The sequence below is a fragment of the Capricornis sumatraensis genome, chromosome 20, assembly GCF_032405125.1.
Source record: "Capricornis sumatraensis isolate serow.1 chromosome 20, serow.2, whole genome shotgun sequence".
In the NCBI taxonomy this organism is placed as follows: domain Eukaryota; kingdom Metazoa; phylum Chordata; class Mammalia; order Artiodactyla; family Bovidae; genus Capricornis; species Capricornis sumatraensis.
The window spans coordinates 42,525,204-42,544,666 of NC_091088.1; the positions used below are offsets into that span (position 1 = coordinate 42,525,204).

A 19,463-nucleotide genomic window follows, 5' to 3' on the forward strand; every position below is an offset into this window, starting at 1 on the left:
TTTTCCCTCCATGATTCTATTTTAAGTGACTGTTTTTTTTTTTCTGAGTCTTTTACTGGAAACAGGCCCAGCCTCACTCATTTTGTTTCCATGCTGCTATTAAAAGACAATGCCCAGTTAAGAGGACTTGGAAGAGGGGCAGGATGGCCACTCTCTTGCTTCTAGTCATCTAGGCAAAAATCAATTCCCTGGATTGGGATGTGAGAACAGTTTTAAGTTATTTAGGCAATTTTAACTTCTGTGTCTGTTTTTTTTTCCTTTAATAAATTTAAAGGGAGGAAAAACCCCACTATCAGTGGTTCTGCCCAGAAACTTCTCTTTTGCCAAGCTAATGGGCTTGAATTCTGAGGTCAAAGAACTTCCCTTTATATTCTGGGCCTCTTTTACCAAGATATAAAAATATGCTTGGCACCCAGTATCCGGTCAGCCATGAATTCTTGACATTTGCAAGAGATGTGTCCTCGGGCATTGAAGAATCCCTGTATTTATTAATACAGAGTGTTTGTAGAGTTCTGAGTATTGCCTGAATATATTCCCTTCAAGGTTCTTGTTTTCTGGGTGTTTTTTGGGGGGGCAGATCCCCTAGAGAAGGAAATGACATGACAACTCACTCCAGTATTCTTGCACAGAAAATCCCATGGACAGAGGAGCTTGGCGGGCTACAGTCCATGGGATCACAAAGAGTCGAATGGGACTGAGTGACTAACACACACATATCCTCATACCATACTTAAGTTTTCTTTTAAAACTTTTTGATTACTTTAAAAATTTTTCTCATGTGATGAGTTGTTTTTGCAGTGACTGAAACACACAGATTGCTTTTTAAAATGAAGATAGGTCTGTGGAGGTATAATTTGCATACAGTAACATAAACCCTATGCAGTGTACAGTTCTGTGGGTTTTGATGGAAGTATAGAGTCTGGTGTGTCCTCAGTCACTCAGCTGTGCCTGAAACTCTTCTTTACCCCATGAATGGTAGCCCTCTAGGCTCCTCTCTCCATGGGATTTTCAGGCAAGAATACTGGAGTGGCTTGCCATTTCCTTCTCCAGGAGATCTTCCTCAACCAGGGATCGAAACCATCTCCTGCATTGGCAGGTGGATTCTTTACCACTGTACCACCTGGAAGCCCATATGGTCTGGTAACCACCACCAAAAATCAAGATACAGAATGTTTCATTTCCCCCCAAAGTTCCCTCTTGCCCCTTTGCAGTCAGCCTCTACCTCTTTCTCCAGCTACTGGCAGATACTGTTTCCTGTCCCTGCAGTTTTACTTTTTCTTAAATGTCATAAAAATGGAATGATACACTCTGTAGCCTTCTGTGTCTGTCTCCTTCTGCTTCACATAATTCATTTGTGATTCATCCATGTTGTTTCATCATCAGTAGTTCATTCCTTTTGTTTGCTGAGTAGTGTTTCACTGTGTGGATGTACCACATTCGATCTGTTCATTCACGGATTTGGGTTGTTTATGGTTTTGCAAATTATGAACAGTCACCCAAAATAGTTTGCCTACAAGTTTTGTATAAACATGTTTTCTTTTCTCTTGTATAAATACCTAGGCGTAGGATTGCTGGTTGGTACACTAAGTGCATGTTTATAAGAAACCGCCAAACTTTTTTGCAAAATGATAGTACCACATTGCATTCCCTTCAGCGGTGTTTGAGAGACCTGGGTGCTTTGTGTTCTTACTAACACTGTTTACTGTCAGGTTCTTTTGTTTTGTTTTTGTGTGTGTGTGTGTCAGGCTTTTTTGTTTGTTTTTACTTTGTCCGTTCGTATAGTTGTATGATGGTATCTCACTGTGGTTTTAATTTGCATTTTCCTAATGACTTGATGGCGAGCGTTTCTCATGTGCTTATTCGCTGTTTGTAGATCTTCTCTTTTAAAACTTTTTGGTTAGTTTTATTGGTTTATTCTTTTTATTATTGAGTTTTAAAAGTTTCCTTATATATTCTCTATAGAAATTCTTTATCAGGTACATATTTTACAAATAATTTTTCCCAGTTTAGGGATTGGCTTTTCATTTTCCTGGTAGTGTTTTTGAAAGGGCAGAAGTTTTGAATTTTAATGATGTGCTTTTTAAATCCATTTCCTCACAAGGGATATGATAGACTTACCAATCCCAAGTTCTGAGCCACCACCAAATTTTGAAGTTCATATTTTAATTTAGCAGAAACTTTTCTTTTTCTATCTTGTGAGCTATTACTTCTTTTGACTCTTCATTTTGTTTTAACTTACATTACCGATAGTAAGGCTGCTTTTTTTTTTTTAAACGAAGTTTTGTTTATGCTCCACATAAACTATTGCATATGTGATGGTGATCAATAAAGCTGCACTGGTTGATAGAGCTAAGTTACCTTTAGGCTCACTCACTAGCCAGTGACTCCCACACACCAGCTTCATAGGGAGTGATGCAAATTTGTGTCTGAGCAGAATTATCGATCACTGCATTTCCCCTAGCATGTAGATCCTTGAGGTCAGGAACTCTTTATTTTGTTGCTAGCTCTAGAACATGGCCTAATAGGTCAGAAAATAATGATTGAGTTCAAGTTACTGGCTTTCATGAAGGACAGTGCCAAATATCTCACAGCATTTGAGGCTGTGGCTCTCAGGGTTAGCTGAGGACCAAGGCCAACAATGAATGTCAAAGCTTGAATGGCAAGGGACAGCCAAGAGCCCTCTCCTGGGGGCCTCACTTGCATCAGATCGTTTTCTGGAACATGGGGAGATAATCCCAGGACCCAGACCTTGACTGGTATTCCTTAGGGAGGCCTTAGTTTCTGACCTGAGAGACGAACTTAGGTAAGTTCACACCAGCATTCTGAGAGAGCTGAATCTCGGTAACTAGAGGACTCAAAACCATTTGTGGAGTTTTGCTGTTCCGCCGCCTTTTGACTACCCCAGGCTCTGCATAGCTGTTCCCTCCTGCCCCCAAAATGGCAGAGGCATCAGGCCAAGGTTGAAGTCATTGGCAGAGCCGTGGCCAGGCTGCCTGTGGTGGAGCCCAGCTCATCTCCACCCATCACCCCACTTGCGTCCTGGTACTATTTTGGCTTATGGTGCGTGGTTTCAGCATTTGGGCCAGCTTTTTAATCACGACACAGTCCCATCTTTTAAGGGTTGAGTGAGTCTTCCCATGAGTTTGAGCAGGCTCCGGGAGTTGATGATGGACAGGGAAGTCCGGTGTGCTGCAGTCCACGTGGTCACAGAGTCAGACCCGACTGAGCAACTGAACTGAACTGGGTCCTCCCAAAGAAGCAACTGCTGAAGAAGATTTTCCTCAAACGTTCAGACCTTCTCTTCTTTCTAAGAGTCTTATTTTAAAGATGATTCAAGAGGGGAAAAGTAGAAGCTCCAGATTTAAGGGAAGGGAAGAATCTGGGGGAAGTGTGTATGTGTGTGTAAGGGTGTGTGTTTGGGGGAAGGGTGTGTGTGTGTCTATGTGTATGTGTGCGTGTATGTATGGTGGGCGGGTAGTGGGGTGGCCGTGTGTGTGTGTGTCTGTGTCTGTGCGCGTGTGTGTGTGTGTGTGTGGTGAGCGGGTAGGGAGGTGGCAGTTCACAAAAAGCGGTCCCAGCTGCCCCTGGTGCTGAGCTAACCCCAGTGCCGCTCCAGCCTGTCATTCCGGCTGTGGTGCTGTCATTAGTGGCTGAACCTTTCTGAAAGTGTTCTCTCTCAACTCTGACCACACGCCCTTTTCGGGGAAGGGAGGGAGGGTCCAGGAGAGTAACAGGACCCACCCTGTTGTCATGCCCAGCTGCCTTGCAGAGTCAAGGAGCCCAGGGGTCTGGAAGGAGTCACAGGCCTGTCAGAGCCCGTGTCTCAGGGTCCAGCCCTCTGCTGTGGGCTCTGAGCACCCAATCACAGAGGCTTTTTCCTTTTGTCCTTTTAAGGGGATTCTTGGCTGAAATAAACCTTCTATTAACCAATTTGATCTCTCTTAAGCTCTCAGCCCTCAACACATACACACACATTCATCAGCACTCCTGGAACTAGTCTGCACTCCTGCTTTCGATGAGGACTTGTGGTAAAATGCTCAATGCTAATATTCCTTCCCATGGAGTGGGGACTCTGAAATATTTTTCTTGACTGAGGTGTGGTTGACAGCTTTGATTTATAAAATTAGCTCAGGGAAAAATAAGATGGAAAAACAGTCCAAATTAAATCTTTATTTCCATAGCTTAGTTGTGCTCTCCTGTCCATTTTTAACTGCCACGCAGTCTTAGGTACCAAGGACTCCAGGGTTTGCTGGGTTGCTTTCTTCTTCTTCTTCTTTTTTTTTTGTAGTTTTGGCCTAAGAAAAACTTTTTCTTTTTAAATAATTGTGTTTCTTCCTCCCTCAAAAGGAGGCAAGTTTAATGAAGAAAATCAGAAAAACCTAGGAAAGCACAAAAGGAACCATCCATCTTCCCAGCAGCCAAAGACAGTGACTGTAAACATTTGGGTGTGTGCCCACTGTGTTGGAGAAGGTAGTCCTGGGGCCGCTCCCTTCCCCTGGGAATCTCTGAGTTTGTTGTGTTGCAAGATTTTCCCCAACATCCTGGACCAGAGTGTCTCACCAGCAGAGGTGCTCTGGTAGGTGTGGAGCCTTCCCATGGGGGATCTTTCTGCTCAAGGTCTTCATCTCACCGTTGGCCGAGTGCCCCATGAATAGCCTGAAAGGGATTCAACTTAAGTCCAGGCTTCCCCCCACCCCCACCCCAGCCTCCAACCAGGGAGCGTGGACTCTTGATCTTAGAGTACCTAGATTCAAATCTCTGCTCCATTGCTCACTTTCTCGGTGTCTATTTTCTCACTTGTAAAAGGGACATCATAATAGTCGGCGACCTCTAGGGTTGCCGTGTTAAATGAGATAGTATGTGCAAAATGCACAGCACACCGCAGGTACCTGGAACCTAATATTCTAGCCCTGCTAAGTCGCTTCAGTCGTGTCCAACTCTGTGTGACCACATAGACGGCAGCCCACCAGGCTCCCCTGTCCCGGGGATTCTCCAGGCAAGGACACTGGAGTGGGTTCCATTTCCTTCTCCAATGCATGAAAGTGAAAAGTGAAAGTGAAGTCGCTCAGTCATGTCTGACTCTGTGTGACCCCATGGGCTGCAGCCTTCCAGGCTCCTCTGTCCATGGGATTTTCCAGGCAAGAGTACTGGAGTGGGGTGCCATTGCCTTCTCCAATATTCTAGCCCAGTGCATATTAAATACTTCCTTCGTCCTTCAGTTCAGTTCAGTCATTCAGTTGTTTCCGACTATTTGCAACCCTGTGAACTGCAGCATGCCAGGCTTCCCTGTCCATCATCAACTCCTGGAGCCTGCTCAAACTCATGTCCATCGAGTCGGTGATGCCATCCAACTGTCTCATTCTCTGTTGTCCCCTTCTCCTGCCTTCAGTCTTTCCCAGCATCAGGGCCTTTTCCAATGAATCAGTTCTTCCCATCAGATGGCCAATGTATTGGAGCTTCAGCTTCAGCATTGTCCTTGCTTCCACACTTATTGTAGGTGGTATTCTCACTGCCCCTTGTCTTGTGGTTATAAATTGTTCCTGGACCTCTCTCTGCCTGGACAGGGGTGGTCTTTTCTTCCCTGGGTAGTATAGAAATCCTCTCACTGTTGAAAAGTTGTATGTAGTGATGGAGTAATAGAATAATCTCCCTTTGACGAAACGGAAACCCAAGGGTAGGGAAGCTCAGTCATTTTCATTGAGTGAAGGAAGTCAAGCTGTGACAAGACTGTGGAAACACATACTGCCTGTTGCCTTGCGTTCTCTGAAGATGTCAGACGGTCTCTGTTGCTGAATTCCACCACTTTTCCTGTACGGATCCCTCTCTGCATTGTTCCTCATTTACTTGCATAGTTACTGTTGAGTCACCTTTTGTAGGTAAAACATGGCAACATGCACGTTGGTTGAAGTTGTCTAATGCCCTTAACTTTTATTCCCAAGGCAGGCATGTTTCTAGCTATAGAGCAAATGGATTTGGATAAGTTTGGGGCTGCTTTTTAGGTTAATGGGAAAAATATGTTGTCTGTAGCCCATCCAGTGATTTTCTTGTTTACTTCCTACGGTCAAGCCCAATAAAAATAATGTGATGGTCACAGGATATTTTGCCAGTTATTTCAGATGTAGGGGCAATTCACTCTGGATTTGTTTACTTCAAGTGGAAAAATTTACCCAAAGTTACCTTCTGTACTTTTTACCAAGAAGGAAGCTTACCTGGGTTTCTCCGTTTGGGGCCAGCTTCTGTCAAGTCAAAGACCAGAAGGACTATTAGAGGGCTTATTTCCCATAAATAGTGAGAGAGAGGGAATACGGTGACTTAGGTGGGGGCACAGCTCGCTCTTCTTCATGGTAACTTATGTCTGTCTGTTTTATATTTTGAACCTGCAGGACGCACAGACATTCAAGTGGTTCAGCCAGACCAGCCACAGCAGCCGGAGAGCAGAGCCCCGGTACTAGCAGCCGGCACCACCAGCCCGTCAAGAACCCGAGCCACAGTGGCTTGGCCAATGGCACAGGTGAGTGACAGCGCAGAGCACCAGCCCAGACTAAAGCTGTGCTCACGTGGAGCCGGGACTCTGCCTGCCGTGTCAGAATGCCGGGTGGGTGAGAAGACTCCCAAACTAAGGTGGAATTTGAATTCATCATTCTTTCCATGACCCATCTTCCTTTCTCTCTGGCATAGTCTGTACAGCCAAGGTCATTCTCCACATGACTGCACTCTTCTCAAACCTTCCTTGGCACAGAAATAAAAAGCATTAATTTTTAAATTCATTTCTTATCGACCTTGGATTTCTTGAGTGGGGATATCTTTTTTAAGTGACACTTTTTTTTTCATTTTCCTAATTTATGGAAATGATCAGACTAAGGAGAAAGAAGGCTAAGTATTATTGTTAAGAGCTGGTTTAGAGAAGATGGTGGTGCTGTTGAGTGGGTTGGGATGCTGAACTGGGGCAAAGCCCTGGTGCCACCAGGGGGCCTCCTGTGGCTGTTCCATTGAGAGTATTTGTCCCATTTGAGAGAGGAGAGTCCTTCCACATCCACACTGAACTTCTCTGCACTTGATCCTGCTTCCCCATAAGTGGGAAGAGAAGGACCTGTTTCAAAACAAATCCATTTTTGTGCCACGTTTCTTCTGTCTCATTGGGACAGTGCTGAATTTAGAAGGGAAAAGCCATCCCCCAAAAGTTTATTCTTCTAAACATCTTGAGGATTGTCAAATCTTTTGTGATTTCTGGTCATTTGATGGTTTGTCTTAATTTGGGGCAGTTGAGCCATTTGCTTTGATAAACTGTAGGTGGAGGAATGCAAGTGTTTAAATCAGAAAGTGACAAATAATTTTGAAGATGCTTGTAGTAGCAGAAGTGTGGCAAGGACAGGAAATTTGGAGCAGCATAGCTTCTTCTTTTTAATAATTACAAAATTATTTTATTATGTTTACAACAATATTTAATTTTGAATCTTTATTTAGCAAGATCACTATTTAATATTTCCTTTATTTACTGGAAGTATTAGGTTAAAAATGAAGTGTCATTGGATTGAACATAGCAGCCTAGCTTCTCCATGCAAGCATTAGCCTGATGTTGTTACTGTCCTTTCTGTAGCAAACTTATTGAGCAGGAGGCATCGTTTGGGACTACCTTCTAATGACTTTCAGTTCTCTGGCAGCGCCATCTGAGGGCTCCAGAGCCACTGTGATAGCTTAGGGTGTCGGCCATGACGTTGTCTGTGGATGACTGCAGGACAGAGTGGCCTGGGTCCTGCGAGATTCACTGTCTATGAGGTGGCCTGACTTTCTCTCTGGAGTTTGGGACCTGCCTGCAGGAACTGAGTTGGCCAGCTGGCCCTGAGCCTTGAGGACGAGGAAACACTGGAGGTGAGGAGGATGAGTGGCTGGGCTGCCGTCTCGACCCACCTGGCACTCCTGTGCCAGTCACTGTGTCCAGGCACTGGCATTGCCAGTCACAGAAGCCAAGGGTGGCCTGGCTTCCCATCTGTGTGGTGGAGACGGCAAGGTGGTGGCCATGGGCCATGCCGGAGAAAACCAGGTGAGCACCATGGGCGCCAGTAAACATGCTTCTCAGAAAAGCAAGTCACCCTTAGAAGAGGGCAGGTGTTCACAAATGGGCGGGGAACTGGCTTTTGGAATCAGCTGTGACCTCGATGCCATGGCCATGATACCAGCCTCTGTGTCCTTCCAGGGGCCTCCATTCTTGTGATGCTGGTCTCCCTCAGCCATCTCTGCTTGTCTTATAAAGACAATTCCCTTCTATGGGTAGGAGTAGGTCCCTACTATGGGCACCCTACAGGGTGTACTCAATCCCTGGTAGGGGAGCTAAGATCTCCTATGCTTTGTGGCCAGAAAAGCAAGCCATTAAACAGAAGCAATAATGTACCAAATTCCATAAAGACTTTAAAAAAAAAATCCACATTAAAAAAAAAACAACCCAGCTATGGGTAAAATTACATTTCTATGGTTACGATCTTTGAGTCAGTCTCCTTGGATGTTTAAACAGGTCTGTGTTTCCCCTTGGCTTATTTTTAGGTACCTTCGCATATTGTCCTTATCTCCAGGAACATTATGTATTTCAGCAGACGAGGCAGGTGCCAGCCACGTCTTCTGAAAGCCAAGTATCTGTAACCCCAAACTGCCTTAGAGATGTTTTATGGTGCTGTGTCTGAATGTCCAAACCGCTCCCAAACCCGTCTGTGAAAGACAGTCATTGCACGTTAGGGATTTCTGCCTGTTCAAATACCAAGGCCTTGTCCCCTGTCTTGTCTCTCTCTCTTTTCTGCTCTGAAGATGGTTCACCATGCCTCACAGCCAGCCTGGACCTGGTAGGCTTTTTAATGTCTATCCAAAGGGTACAGAAAGATCTCAGTTTTCCTTTGGGGAGCAGACAGGAGCCCCCTCTCTTTGGCAGCGCAAAACAACAAGGGGGTTGTGGCTCCGACTGAGGACACCTCCATCCCTCAATATGTCTCTGTTCGAACTGTGAGGACTGGTTCCAAAATGGTGGTGGTAGTGAGCCGTGCCTCCAGGGAAGGTTTCCAGGGACCCACAAGATTTATTTAGCAAGCCTGTTTTTGGCTGTGCTCTGCAGCTGTGCATGAAAAAGACATCTGGGGCAAAAAGGGAGCCGAGTTCCAGGTGGTTTTTTCACGTTGTCACAACTATAAAGTATCCATTTTTTATAAAAAGAAGGTGAATGGCAGCCTGTCTGTATAAATATAATATTTCTAAGGTTTTAGAAGTGGTGGAATCGGGGTCTAGGACAATGCCATGGCACTTTACTGAGACTTGTGTGCAATGATTTACTTTCTAATTTTTAAATTGAAAACTTTATCCCTTTCCAAAAATTATATCTCTCACTCAATTCTCCCTTAAATGTGATTCCATGCATATAAGGTCGGGAGTCACACCCCGATTCTACATCCCCATGTGCAGCATGTGTATAACGCCCAGGGACTTGATGGCCCTTAGATTTCTAATTAATAAAATCAGGACAAGAGTTTATATCTCCTAGGCTTGTTATAAGGAATAAACTATGTAAGACATATAGCATGTCTCGCACAGTACCAGTACATAGTAGGCTCTCGATGTTAGCCTGGCAAATAATTTCATATGGTTATAATTATGTAGCATGGATAGACGTTCTTTTCTGCATTTCATTATTTTTTTTTTAAAGATGTTTTTGTTGTGGACCATTTTTAAAGTCTTTACTGAATTTGTTACACTGTTGCTTCTGTTTCATGTTTTGGTTTTTTGGCCGAGAGGCATGTGGGATCTTAGCACCCTGACCAGGGATTGAACCCTTATCCCTTCACTCTCACCTTCGCATTGGAAGGCAAAGTCTTAACCTCCAGGGAGGTCCTCATGTCATTATTTTTGATACACATGTCCATGTTTCAGGGTCTTTCTGTTTACTTTTTTTTAGTGGTTTCATACTGTTTATCAGTTAATATGCCATAACTCATATAACCATTTCTCAGTCCCTGTGCATTTCTCTTACATATAAGTAAATCCTGATGTAAACATCTTTACACACAACTTGGTTTCTTCTGGAATGAAGGTCTTGAGTCAAAGGATAAGTAAGTAGTGTTAGTCGCTCAGTTGTGCCTGACTCTTTGCGACCCCATGGACTGCAGCCCTCCAGGCTCCTCTGTCCATGATTTTCCAGGCAAGGACACTGGAGTGGGTTGCCGTTTCCTTCTCCAGGGGATCTTCCCAACCCAGGGATCGAACCCGGGTTTCCTGCACTGCAGGCAGATTCTTTACCGACTGAGCTACGAGGGAAGCCCTGAGTCAAAGGATGTGAACTTTTAAAAATCTGAAGTGTGTTACCAGATTGCCTAAATCTGGTGTTATAATAATCATATATGCCAAGGCATTGTAAAATTTTCCTCGTGGCATATGAAGCTTATTTTTTCCTTGACCTTGTAAATACTAGTTTGTCATTTTGCTAACAGGTATAGAGTCCCACCTCATCGTTTAAGCTTATTGTGTTTCTACAGTGATCAGTTGCTTTTCTCTTATGTGACTTCTTTGATAGTGTTCAGTTATTTGACTTGTAGAGTTATAGAGGTTAACTTTAGAGATTTATATAGTCTTTTTAGTAAAATTGTGGTAAAATACGCATAACATAAAACTTACCATTTAAGCCATTGTTAAGTAAATAATTTAGTAGCATTGAGTGTATTCCCAGTGTTGTGCAGCTTCATCACTGTCCTTTTCCAGAACTTTTCATCTTCCCAAACTGAAACTCTGTACCCTTCACCCAAAAGCATTCTCCCTTCCTTCTGTTCTGTGCCCCCATCCCCTGGAAACCTCTGTCCTACATTATTTTTGCTTATTTATTTAGGACTGCCCTGGGCCTTTGTTGCTCTGCACGGGATTCTCTAGTTGTGAGCAGGGTCTGCTCTAGTTGCGGTATGGGCTTCTCACGCAGTGGGTTCTCTTGTTGCAGAGTGCAGGCTCTGAGTGTGCGGGCTTCAGTAGTTGCAGCGCATGGGCTTAGCTGCCCCTCAGCATGTGGAATCTTCCCAGACCAAGGATTGAACCCACCTGCCAATGCAGGTGGATTCTTAACTGCTGGACCACCAGGGAGTCCTCTGTGTTCTACTTTATGTCTCTGAATTTGCTTATTCTAGGTACTTCATGTTTTACGTGGAATCATTTGTCCTTTTGACTCTGGCTTATTTCCCTTGCATAGTGTTTTCAGGATTAACCCATGTTGTAACAAGTGTCAGGGTTTTGTACCTTTTCCAGGCTAAATGATATTCCACCGTGTGTGTTCACCACATCTAATGCATCCGTTCATCTGCTAATAGACATTTGGGTTGTGTCCTCCTCTGGCTGTTGTGCTGCTGCTGTGGTGACTGTGGATGCCTGAGTCTCTGTCTGAGTGTGCTCTGGTTCTTTGGCTGTACACCTTGGAGGAGGGTTGATGGCTCATATGGTAATTCTGTGTTTAGCTTTTGAGGAACCTGCAAACTGTTTTCCACAGCAGCTGCACTCTTCTCCCACGGGCAGTGGATGAAGGTTCCAATTTTCCCACATCTTGGTGAACACTTGTTTTTTTCTTTTAATACTTAGTCATCCTAATGTGTGTAAAATATCTAGGTACACAAGTTTTACTGGTTATTTTTATGATTATTGTTTTTATTATATTTTTGTTTTGCCTTTTATCTCATTTTCTGTGGTTTTTCTAGAAAAGTAGTTAACTTAAAAAAATTGTGCCTGAGCATTTTTTTAAAACTGTTTGAAATTTCAACTTTTGCTTCCATAGTGAGAAGATTCTCTCTTGTCTCTGCTGCTGCTGCTGCTAAGTCACTTCAGTGGTGTCCGACTCTGTGTGACCCCATAGACAGCAGCCCAGCAGGCTCCCCTGTCCCTGGGATTCTCCAGGCAAGAACACTGGAGTGGGTTGCCATTTCCTTCTCCAATGCATGAAAGTGAAAAGTGAAAGTGAAGTCTCTCAGTCGTGTCCGACTCTTAGCGACCCCATGGACTGCGCCCACCAGGCTCCTTCGTCCATGGGATTTTCCAGGCAAGAGTGCTGGAGTGGGGTGCCATTGCCTTCTCCAGATGGAATAAATATTTTCTTCTGTTTTACGTTTTTTGTTCATGGTAAACTATCCTACCAGAAATTATAGTGGCATATCCGTATATGCATATGTATGTATACATTCATATTATATGCATAATGAAGGCTGAGTTTCAATTAATTTTTCCCTGTAGTGAGATCCTATTATCCTATGAACATTAGTTGCTTTTTTTTTTAAATTGTGGTGATGCTTTGTGTTTATCACTTACTATATTCTTATATTCTTATATGCAGTGAGTATTCATTTCTGGACTCTTTACTTATCCTGTTTATCTCTGGTCTTAAACCAGTCTTGTATGATTTCGAGTATCGACATGTTTTTTTAATGCCTGGAAAGGCTAGTCCCATCTTACTGCTTTTTCTCCATGATATGCTTTTTTCAAAACAAATTTCAGACTTTGAATGCTTAGGAACTTGAAAAATAAATGAAGGTGTAACTCGCTCAGTCATGTCGGATTCTTTTGCAGTCCCCATGGGGACTGTAGCCTGCCAGAGAAGCCTTTAAAAAATTGGTGGAAGGTAAATGGAAATTGTCTGAATCTATGTATTGACCAAGATGGAACATTCCCATCAGGTGACATAGTGTGACTTTATCCATTTTCAAGTTTTCCTTTTTCCATCTAATTTAATTGCTTTTCTTTATATAATCCTCACCCACCACCATGTCATGCTAGTTATGAACTGTTTTTCTAGTTTTGGTTGGTCTCATGAAGAGCTGAGTTGATCAGTTGCATTGGAAGGCATTGCTTGGGTTTCACGGGTGAGACATACTGACTGCTTTACCTTGTGTCATATGTTATGAGCTGGTCTTCCATTTAAAAAGCTTCCATTGTTGGCAGGCGCCTTTTCCACACCCGAGTGAGGGGACTGAAAAGACGTGTGTGTACAGTGAGAGTCTGTGCTGCACCACACACACACCTAAAGATCTTGGAACACACAGTGAGCTGGCAGCGTGTCTAGGATTAAGCAGAGGAATTTCCAATTCCTGATCTCTTTTTGGCTAACTGTGACTAGAGTATGTCTGAGCCCTCAATGAATATCTGATTCATAAAGTCACAGTGTTTAACCAGCATCACAGAGGGAACTTTGTGAAACACCCACAGTTGCAGAAATCAGGCATTTTGCCTCCTTACCCCATTTACCCTCTCATCTCGGTACCCAGCTTTTCTTCCCATATGTGAGAGCCATCTAAGCCATCTCTGTTTCTCTTTCCCCCAAACCCTTCCATTGTGTTTGTTTAGTGGTCTTCTGGATTTGAGTGCTGTTTCTGCTAGTTGCTTGCCACCTCTCTAAATGGTACTTCTGGGAGCCTCTATTTTACCTTCAGTAAAATGGGGATAATACCACTTTTCTTATGGGGTTATTAGGAAGAAAATGGAGCTCATGAGAGTGAACTTGTGAAAAGCAGCATGGGATCCTGGATTAGATCTTGAAATAGTAAAAGGACATTAGTGGAAAAGCTGGTGAAACCCAGATAAAGTCTGGGATTTAATTAATAGTAATGTACTAATGTTTTTTTTTTTTTTTAGCTTTGGCAAATGTGCCATAGTTAATCAAGGTAGTAATATTATATAGCATGGATGAAGGGCATGCTATCTTTGTACTGTGTTTGCAACTTTTCTATAAATTTGCAGTTATTCCCGAATTTCAAAATTTTAAAAAGAACCTGCTTTGCAATGATAGTGTTATCCAAATGTGAGGCACATTTATTTCAGATATCTTTTGCTAGATTATTAGTCCTATTAAATAAGTATTTGTTCAATGAATGTTTATCAAATGCTATTTTACTAAGTGCTATGACTGTATAAAAAAATATAAAATAAGCCTCTGCCCTATAGTCTGTTTCAGGGAAAGAAGCTGAAAAGACACAGTCTGCCAAGTGCTAACACAGTAGATGTCACAGGGACTGTGTGGCTGAGTAGCTGAGACCACAGGTACTGTGGGCTCTGCAGAGGGACCCGTCTGGGCTGAAGCAGTAGGAAGAGCCTGTAAAGAAGCGGGGCTGAGGTGAGCAGAGGGATGGAGGCAAGAACATAGGAGGTAGAGAGTAAAAGCAGCCAAAAACAAAGGAAACAAATTTTCCCTCATTCTCAAGAAGGATACCGTCCTTTGGGACAGATAAGTTGTGTACATCAGATAATTAGGATTAAGAGAGAACACTGGCTATATTGAATAGAGCTTAAAAGTAACATACAGCATTTCTCTAAGGGGTGGTGAAATTCTAGCTCCTCGTCTTTGACAGTCCAGTTTTTCTCTCTACATTAAGTCGTGGTTCAGGATCGTGCCCTGTCACTGTTTTACTAGGGTGACCATGGGGCAGTAACTGAAGTGTCTGAAATTTGGTTTCTCCTGACTATAAGCTGCGACGGGGTGGATTTAATTCTGAAATTCCAAGCCCTTACGTTCCAAGAACATGTGTATATATACAGGCATACCTTATCTTATCACGCTTTGCTTTATTATGCTTCATTTGTTGTTTAGTTGCCAAGTTGTGTCTGAATCTGTGTGACCTCATGGACAGTAGCCTGCTGGGCTCTGTCTATGGGATTTCCCAGGCAAGAATAGTAGAAATGGGCTGCCATTTCCTTCTCTAGGGGATCCTCCTGACCCAGGGATGGAACCCATGTCTCCTGCATCTCCTGCTTGGCAGGTGGATTCTTTACCACTGAGTCACCAGGGAAGCCCATTGTACTTCACAGATAACTAAAAAAAATTTTTTTTAAGCAAATTGAAGGTTTGTGGCAATGTTGCCTCAGGGCAAATCTGTGGCACCATTTTTCCAACAGCATATGCTCACTTTGTGTCTCTGTCATATTTTGATAGTTCTTGCAATATTTCAAACTCTCTACCAGCAAAAGAGTTGATGGTTAGCAATTTAGCAATAAAGTGCACATTATATTTTAAGACATAATACTATTGTACACTTGATAGAGTATCAGTTCAGTTCAGTCACTCAGTCGTGTCCGACTCTTTGCGACCCCATGAATCATAGCACGCCAGGCCTCCCTGTCCATCACCGACTCCTGGAGTTCACTCAGACTCACGTCCATCAAGTCAGTGATGCCATCCAGCCATCTCATCCTCTGTCGTCTCCTTCTCCTTCTGCCCCCAATCCCTCCCAGCATCAGAATCTTTTCCAATGAGTCAGCTCTTCGCATGAGGTGGCCAAAGTACTGGAGTTTCAGCTTCAGCATCATTCCCTCCAAAGAAATCCCAGGGCTGGTCTTCTTCAGAATGGACTGGTTGGATCTCCTTGCGGTCCAAGGGACTCTCAAGAGTCTTCTCCAACACCACAGTTCAAAAGCATCAATTCTTCGGTGCTCAGCTTTCTTCACAGTCCAACTCTCACATCCATACATGACCACTGGAAAAACCATAGCCTTGACTAGACGGACCTTTGTTGGCAAAGTAATGTCACTTCTTTTCAATATGCTGTCTAGGTTGGTCATAACTTTTCTTCCAAGGAGTAAGCGTCTTTTAATTTCATGGCTGCAATCACCCTCTGCAGTGATTTTGGAGACCCCAAAGATAAAGTCTGACACTGTTTCCACTGTTTCCCCATCTATTTCCCATGAAGTGATGGGACAGTATAGTGTAAATATAACTTATATGCCCTTGGCAAGCAGAAAAATTATGTGACTTGCTTTATCATGATATTTGCTTTACTGTGGTAATCTGGAATCACACCTGCAATAACTCTGATGTATGTCTGTACATACACACACACAGTTGATTGAGAGCAGAGAGGATAAGCATGGACGTGTAAAGTTGCAATGCTAGGATATCTGGCTTTCATATTTTGTCTCCAATCCAAACTTGAGATAGCACAAAACTCTTAAACAGATGAATGACTCTGGTAAATCACAGGCTCTCAGATAGCTCTGTGCACAGACTCAGTCCTGGTGGGAACCCTTGTAACTAGATTTGCAGCTGCACAGATGGTCAAATCCAAATAGTATTGACTGGACAGTCTTTTCCACTGGCATGCCACAAGGCTCTGGTTTTATTCTTTTCCTGGTTGACAATTTCATTGTAATTTTTTAATAAGCAGTAAATACATGTTGTCAACACTTTATACAAAAGTAAAAAAGCTTAAACAGTGTACAGAAAGTCTCTTTCCTGTTCTCGTCCTCCAGCCTCCCCTTCCCTCCCCAGAGGCAGTCCCTGTTCTGTTTCTTATAATTCTTTCCAATTTGAATATACAAGCATGTCCATATGTATTATTTGAACGTATACACATAAATGTTAGCACAATATACCTGCTGTTCTTCACTTTCCCACTTAAATCATCTTAGAATTTTTTCCGAAAAACTTGAAACTGGCTTGAAAATCTTTGCCCCTTCAGTCTCCTGTTAACCCCAGTCAAAGAAGGAAACAGTTTTAGTTCCAATAAGAACAGTAATCACAGCAGATTGAAATACTTTTTGTTGTTCAGTTGCTCAGTTGTGTCCGACTCTTTGTGACCCCGTGGACTGCAGCACTCCAGGCTTCCCTGTCCATCGCCATCTCCCAGAGCTTGCTCAAACTCATGTTCATTGAGTCAGTGATACCATCAAACCATTTCATCCTCTGTCATCCCCTTCTTCTCCTGCCTTCAATCTTTCCCAGCATGAATGAAATACTTGAAACATATTTAAATCCAAGAATTCATAATGATTTTTAAACAATAAAATTTCACTTTTTTGGGAGGATGTGAGAGTATCTGCTTATTCTTCTGAAAACTGGTAAATAAAAGGAAATACTCCAACTATTCTCCTTCTTTTTCTTCACAAACTGAACCTTGAGGTAGCCAAATAGTTAAAAAAAAAATACATTTATTGGTTTATTTTTGGCTGTGCTGGGTCTTTGCTGCTCTAGTTGCAGAGAGCAGGGGCTCCTCTCTAGTCGTGGTGCATGGGCTTCTCATCACGGTGGCTTCTCTGGTTGCAAAGTGTGGACTCTAACGCGGGCAGGCTGCAGTGGTTGCAGTGTGCTGGTTTGTTGCCCTGTGGCATCACCAGGGATCGAATGGTGTCCACTGCATAGCAAGGTGGATTCTTAACCACCAGGGAAGTCCACCAAATAGTTGATATGGTCAAATTCCTCTTTAGAGGCATGATAGATTATTACTGTTTTGCAGTCCCTCACCAATTAGTGGATTCAGGCAATAATCATCAATGGCTGGTAACATTGCAGGAGAGACAACAGACATTCTGTGCCCCCTGATGGGAGTACTTCATATGTATGGGGTAATTAGTATTTCGTTCACTGTGAAGTGTCTTTGTGCATTTTTTTTTTTCTTGTTGATTTGTAGAAGCTTTTTTCATATCAAAGAAATTAGCCACTGGTCTGTAATATGAGTTGATAATGATCTTTCCCAGTTCATTGTTTTTTCTTCTAATTTTGCTTTTGCTTTTTTTTTTTTTTTTGCCATTTCAATTAAAAAATGAATATAGTTGAATTCATCAATCTTTTATGACTTTTAGATTTTGGGGGGTCATTTTGTTAATTAATTTATTTTTGGCCATGTCTTATGGCTTGTGGGATCCAAGTTCCCTGACCAGTGGAAGCACAGAATATTACTTTTATTGATAGATTTTGTATGCTACCTTAAATACTCTTTTCTGCTTTGAGATTATAAAAGTATTCTCCCCTATGTTCTTTTAGTTCCTTCATGGTTTCCTCTTTATGTCAAAATCTCTGGTCTGTCTGGAGTTGATTTTGATGTAAGGAGTGAAATAGGGATGTAACTCAGTTTTTGTCTAGTACACTACCCACTTGCCATAGTACAGTTTACTGAACAGTCTGTCTTTTCTGTAGGAATTTAAGATGTCACCTTTGTCATATACTGAAGTACTTAATTCCAGTGTGTATTTAATTCTGTTTCTGAACTTTCTTGTTTATTTAATCGACATCTGTCTGTTCATGTATCAGTGCCACATTGTTTTAGCTGTTGTAACTTAATAGTATGTGTCAGCTAATACTTTGGAGAACACCCCTGCCCCTACTTCCTCATACACACAAGACTCTTCATCTCTAGAATGTTTATGGCTATTCTTCTGTATTTAGTTTTCCTTATAAATTATTGAATAAATGTATTTGGTTCTCAAAAAAGTCATGGTGTTTTAAATTGAAATTGAGTAAAATTTATATATTTTGTGTAAAGAGACTTGCCATCTGTTGTGTTTTACTAACTCAACCAAGATACTGGGAATATAAATAAAAATTCTTGGATTTATGTTGGGGAAGCATCAGTTGCACAAAATAAAGTTGTTTATTAACTAATTTACTCTGCATATCAGACAATATTTAATATATTGGAGAGAAAGCAGATTATTTAAATTAATCACAGGTGGTTCTTAGGCTCTTTGCTGTTCAGATCAAGCTTGGCATCATATCATGTGAAGAAATTATAGTTTCAGCTGACAACCAATCTTACGTTAGCCGACAGGATCATGTGGTTGCTTCTGAGGTATAATCCTGGGTCACCTCAGAGGATGTGCAGAGAGGAAGAAGTAGTGTGTAGCAAGTGAGTGGTTCAGGCTCTGAAGGCAGACAGCAGGGGTGTGAATTAGGTGCCCTATGACCTTGGAAGTTTATTTAACCTCTTTGGGCTTCAGTTTCCCCAACTGTAAAATGGGGTTGTGTATAAGGCTTAAATGAGATCATCTAAAAGGCTTTGTACTTTGTCTGGTACATACTGGTGTTCTTTAAACATTGCTGTTATCATTTATATTGGGAATCTAACTCTGCTGGTCTGATATTGTCTCATTTATTATGTTCAGTTGGTGATCTCATTATTTAGAAATAAAGGCAAGAGAAGATAACTAGAAAAGGGCAGCCAAGCTGTTAGACTATGGCGTGACCTAGAGACATTAAAGAAATGGTAGGCCTTTTACTGGAACAGAGAAAGTGAATGAGAAACAGGGTGGCCAGGTATTTATTCTGTATTGCTTGAGAGCATGGGGATTAAAACCATCTAGTGGAATTCAGTTTAACATAAGGAAAGTCTTTCTGGTAGCTATTTCTGTTCAACAGTGGAATGGCTCTTTGGACGAGAGGGGAGTTTGCGGGAGAATGGATACATGTATATGTATGGCTGACTCCTTTTGCTGTTCTATCAGATACCTGAAACTATCATAGCATTGTTAATCAGCTATACCCCAATACAAATAAAAAGTTAAAAAAAACAATGGAATGGCTCTATAGTGAGCTGTTTCTTAGAAGACATGTTCAATAAGGATCTGGATGGCCATTAGGAAACACCAAAAAGAGTTTCTGAATTAGAAGATGAGGCTAAACCAAGGGGTTTTCCTATGGAATTCTAGTGTAAATATACATATATGTTAGTCACTCAGTCATGTCCAACTCAATGCGACCTCAT

General features: G+C 42.3%; 1 protein-coding gene across 1 annotated transcript in view; it reads left to right on the top strand.

Annotated features, from left to right (window-relative positions):
* The window catches only part of WWP2 (WW domain containing E3 ubiquitin protein ligase 2), a 142,577-nt gene that overhangs the window by 75,553 nt on the left and 47,561 nt on the right, over positions 1–19,463 (top strand). Inside the window, exon 7 of the mRNA XM_068992789.1 lies at positions 6,384–6,511. Within this exon, the coding sequence (XP_068848890.1) occupies positions 6,384–6,511 (128 nt within the window). The remainder of the gene's footprint in view (positions 1–6,383; positions 6,512–19,463) is intronic.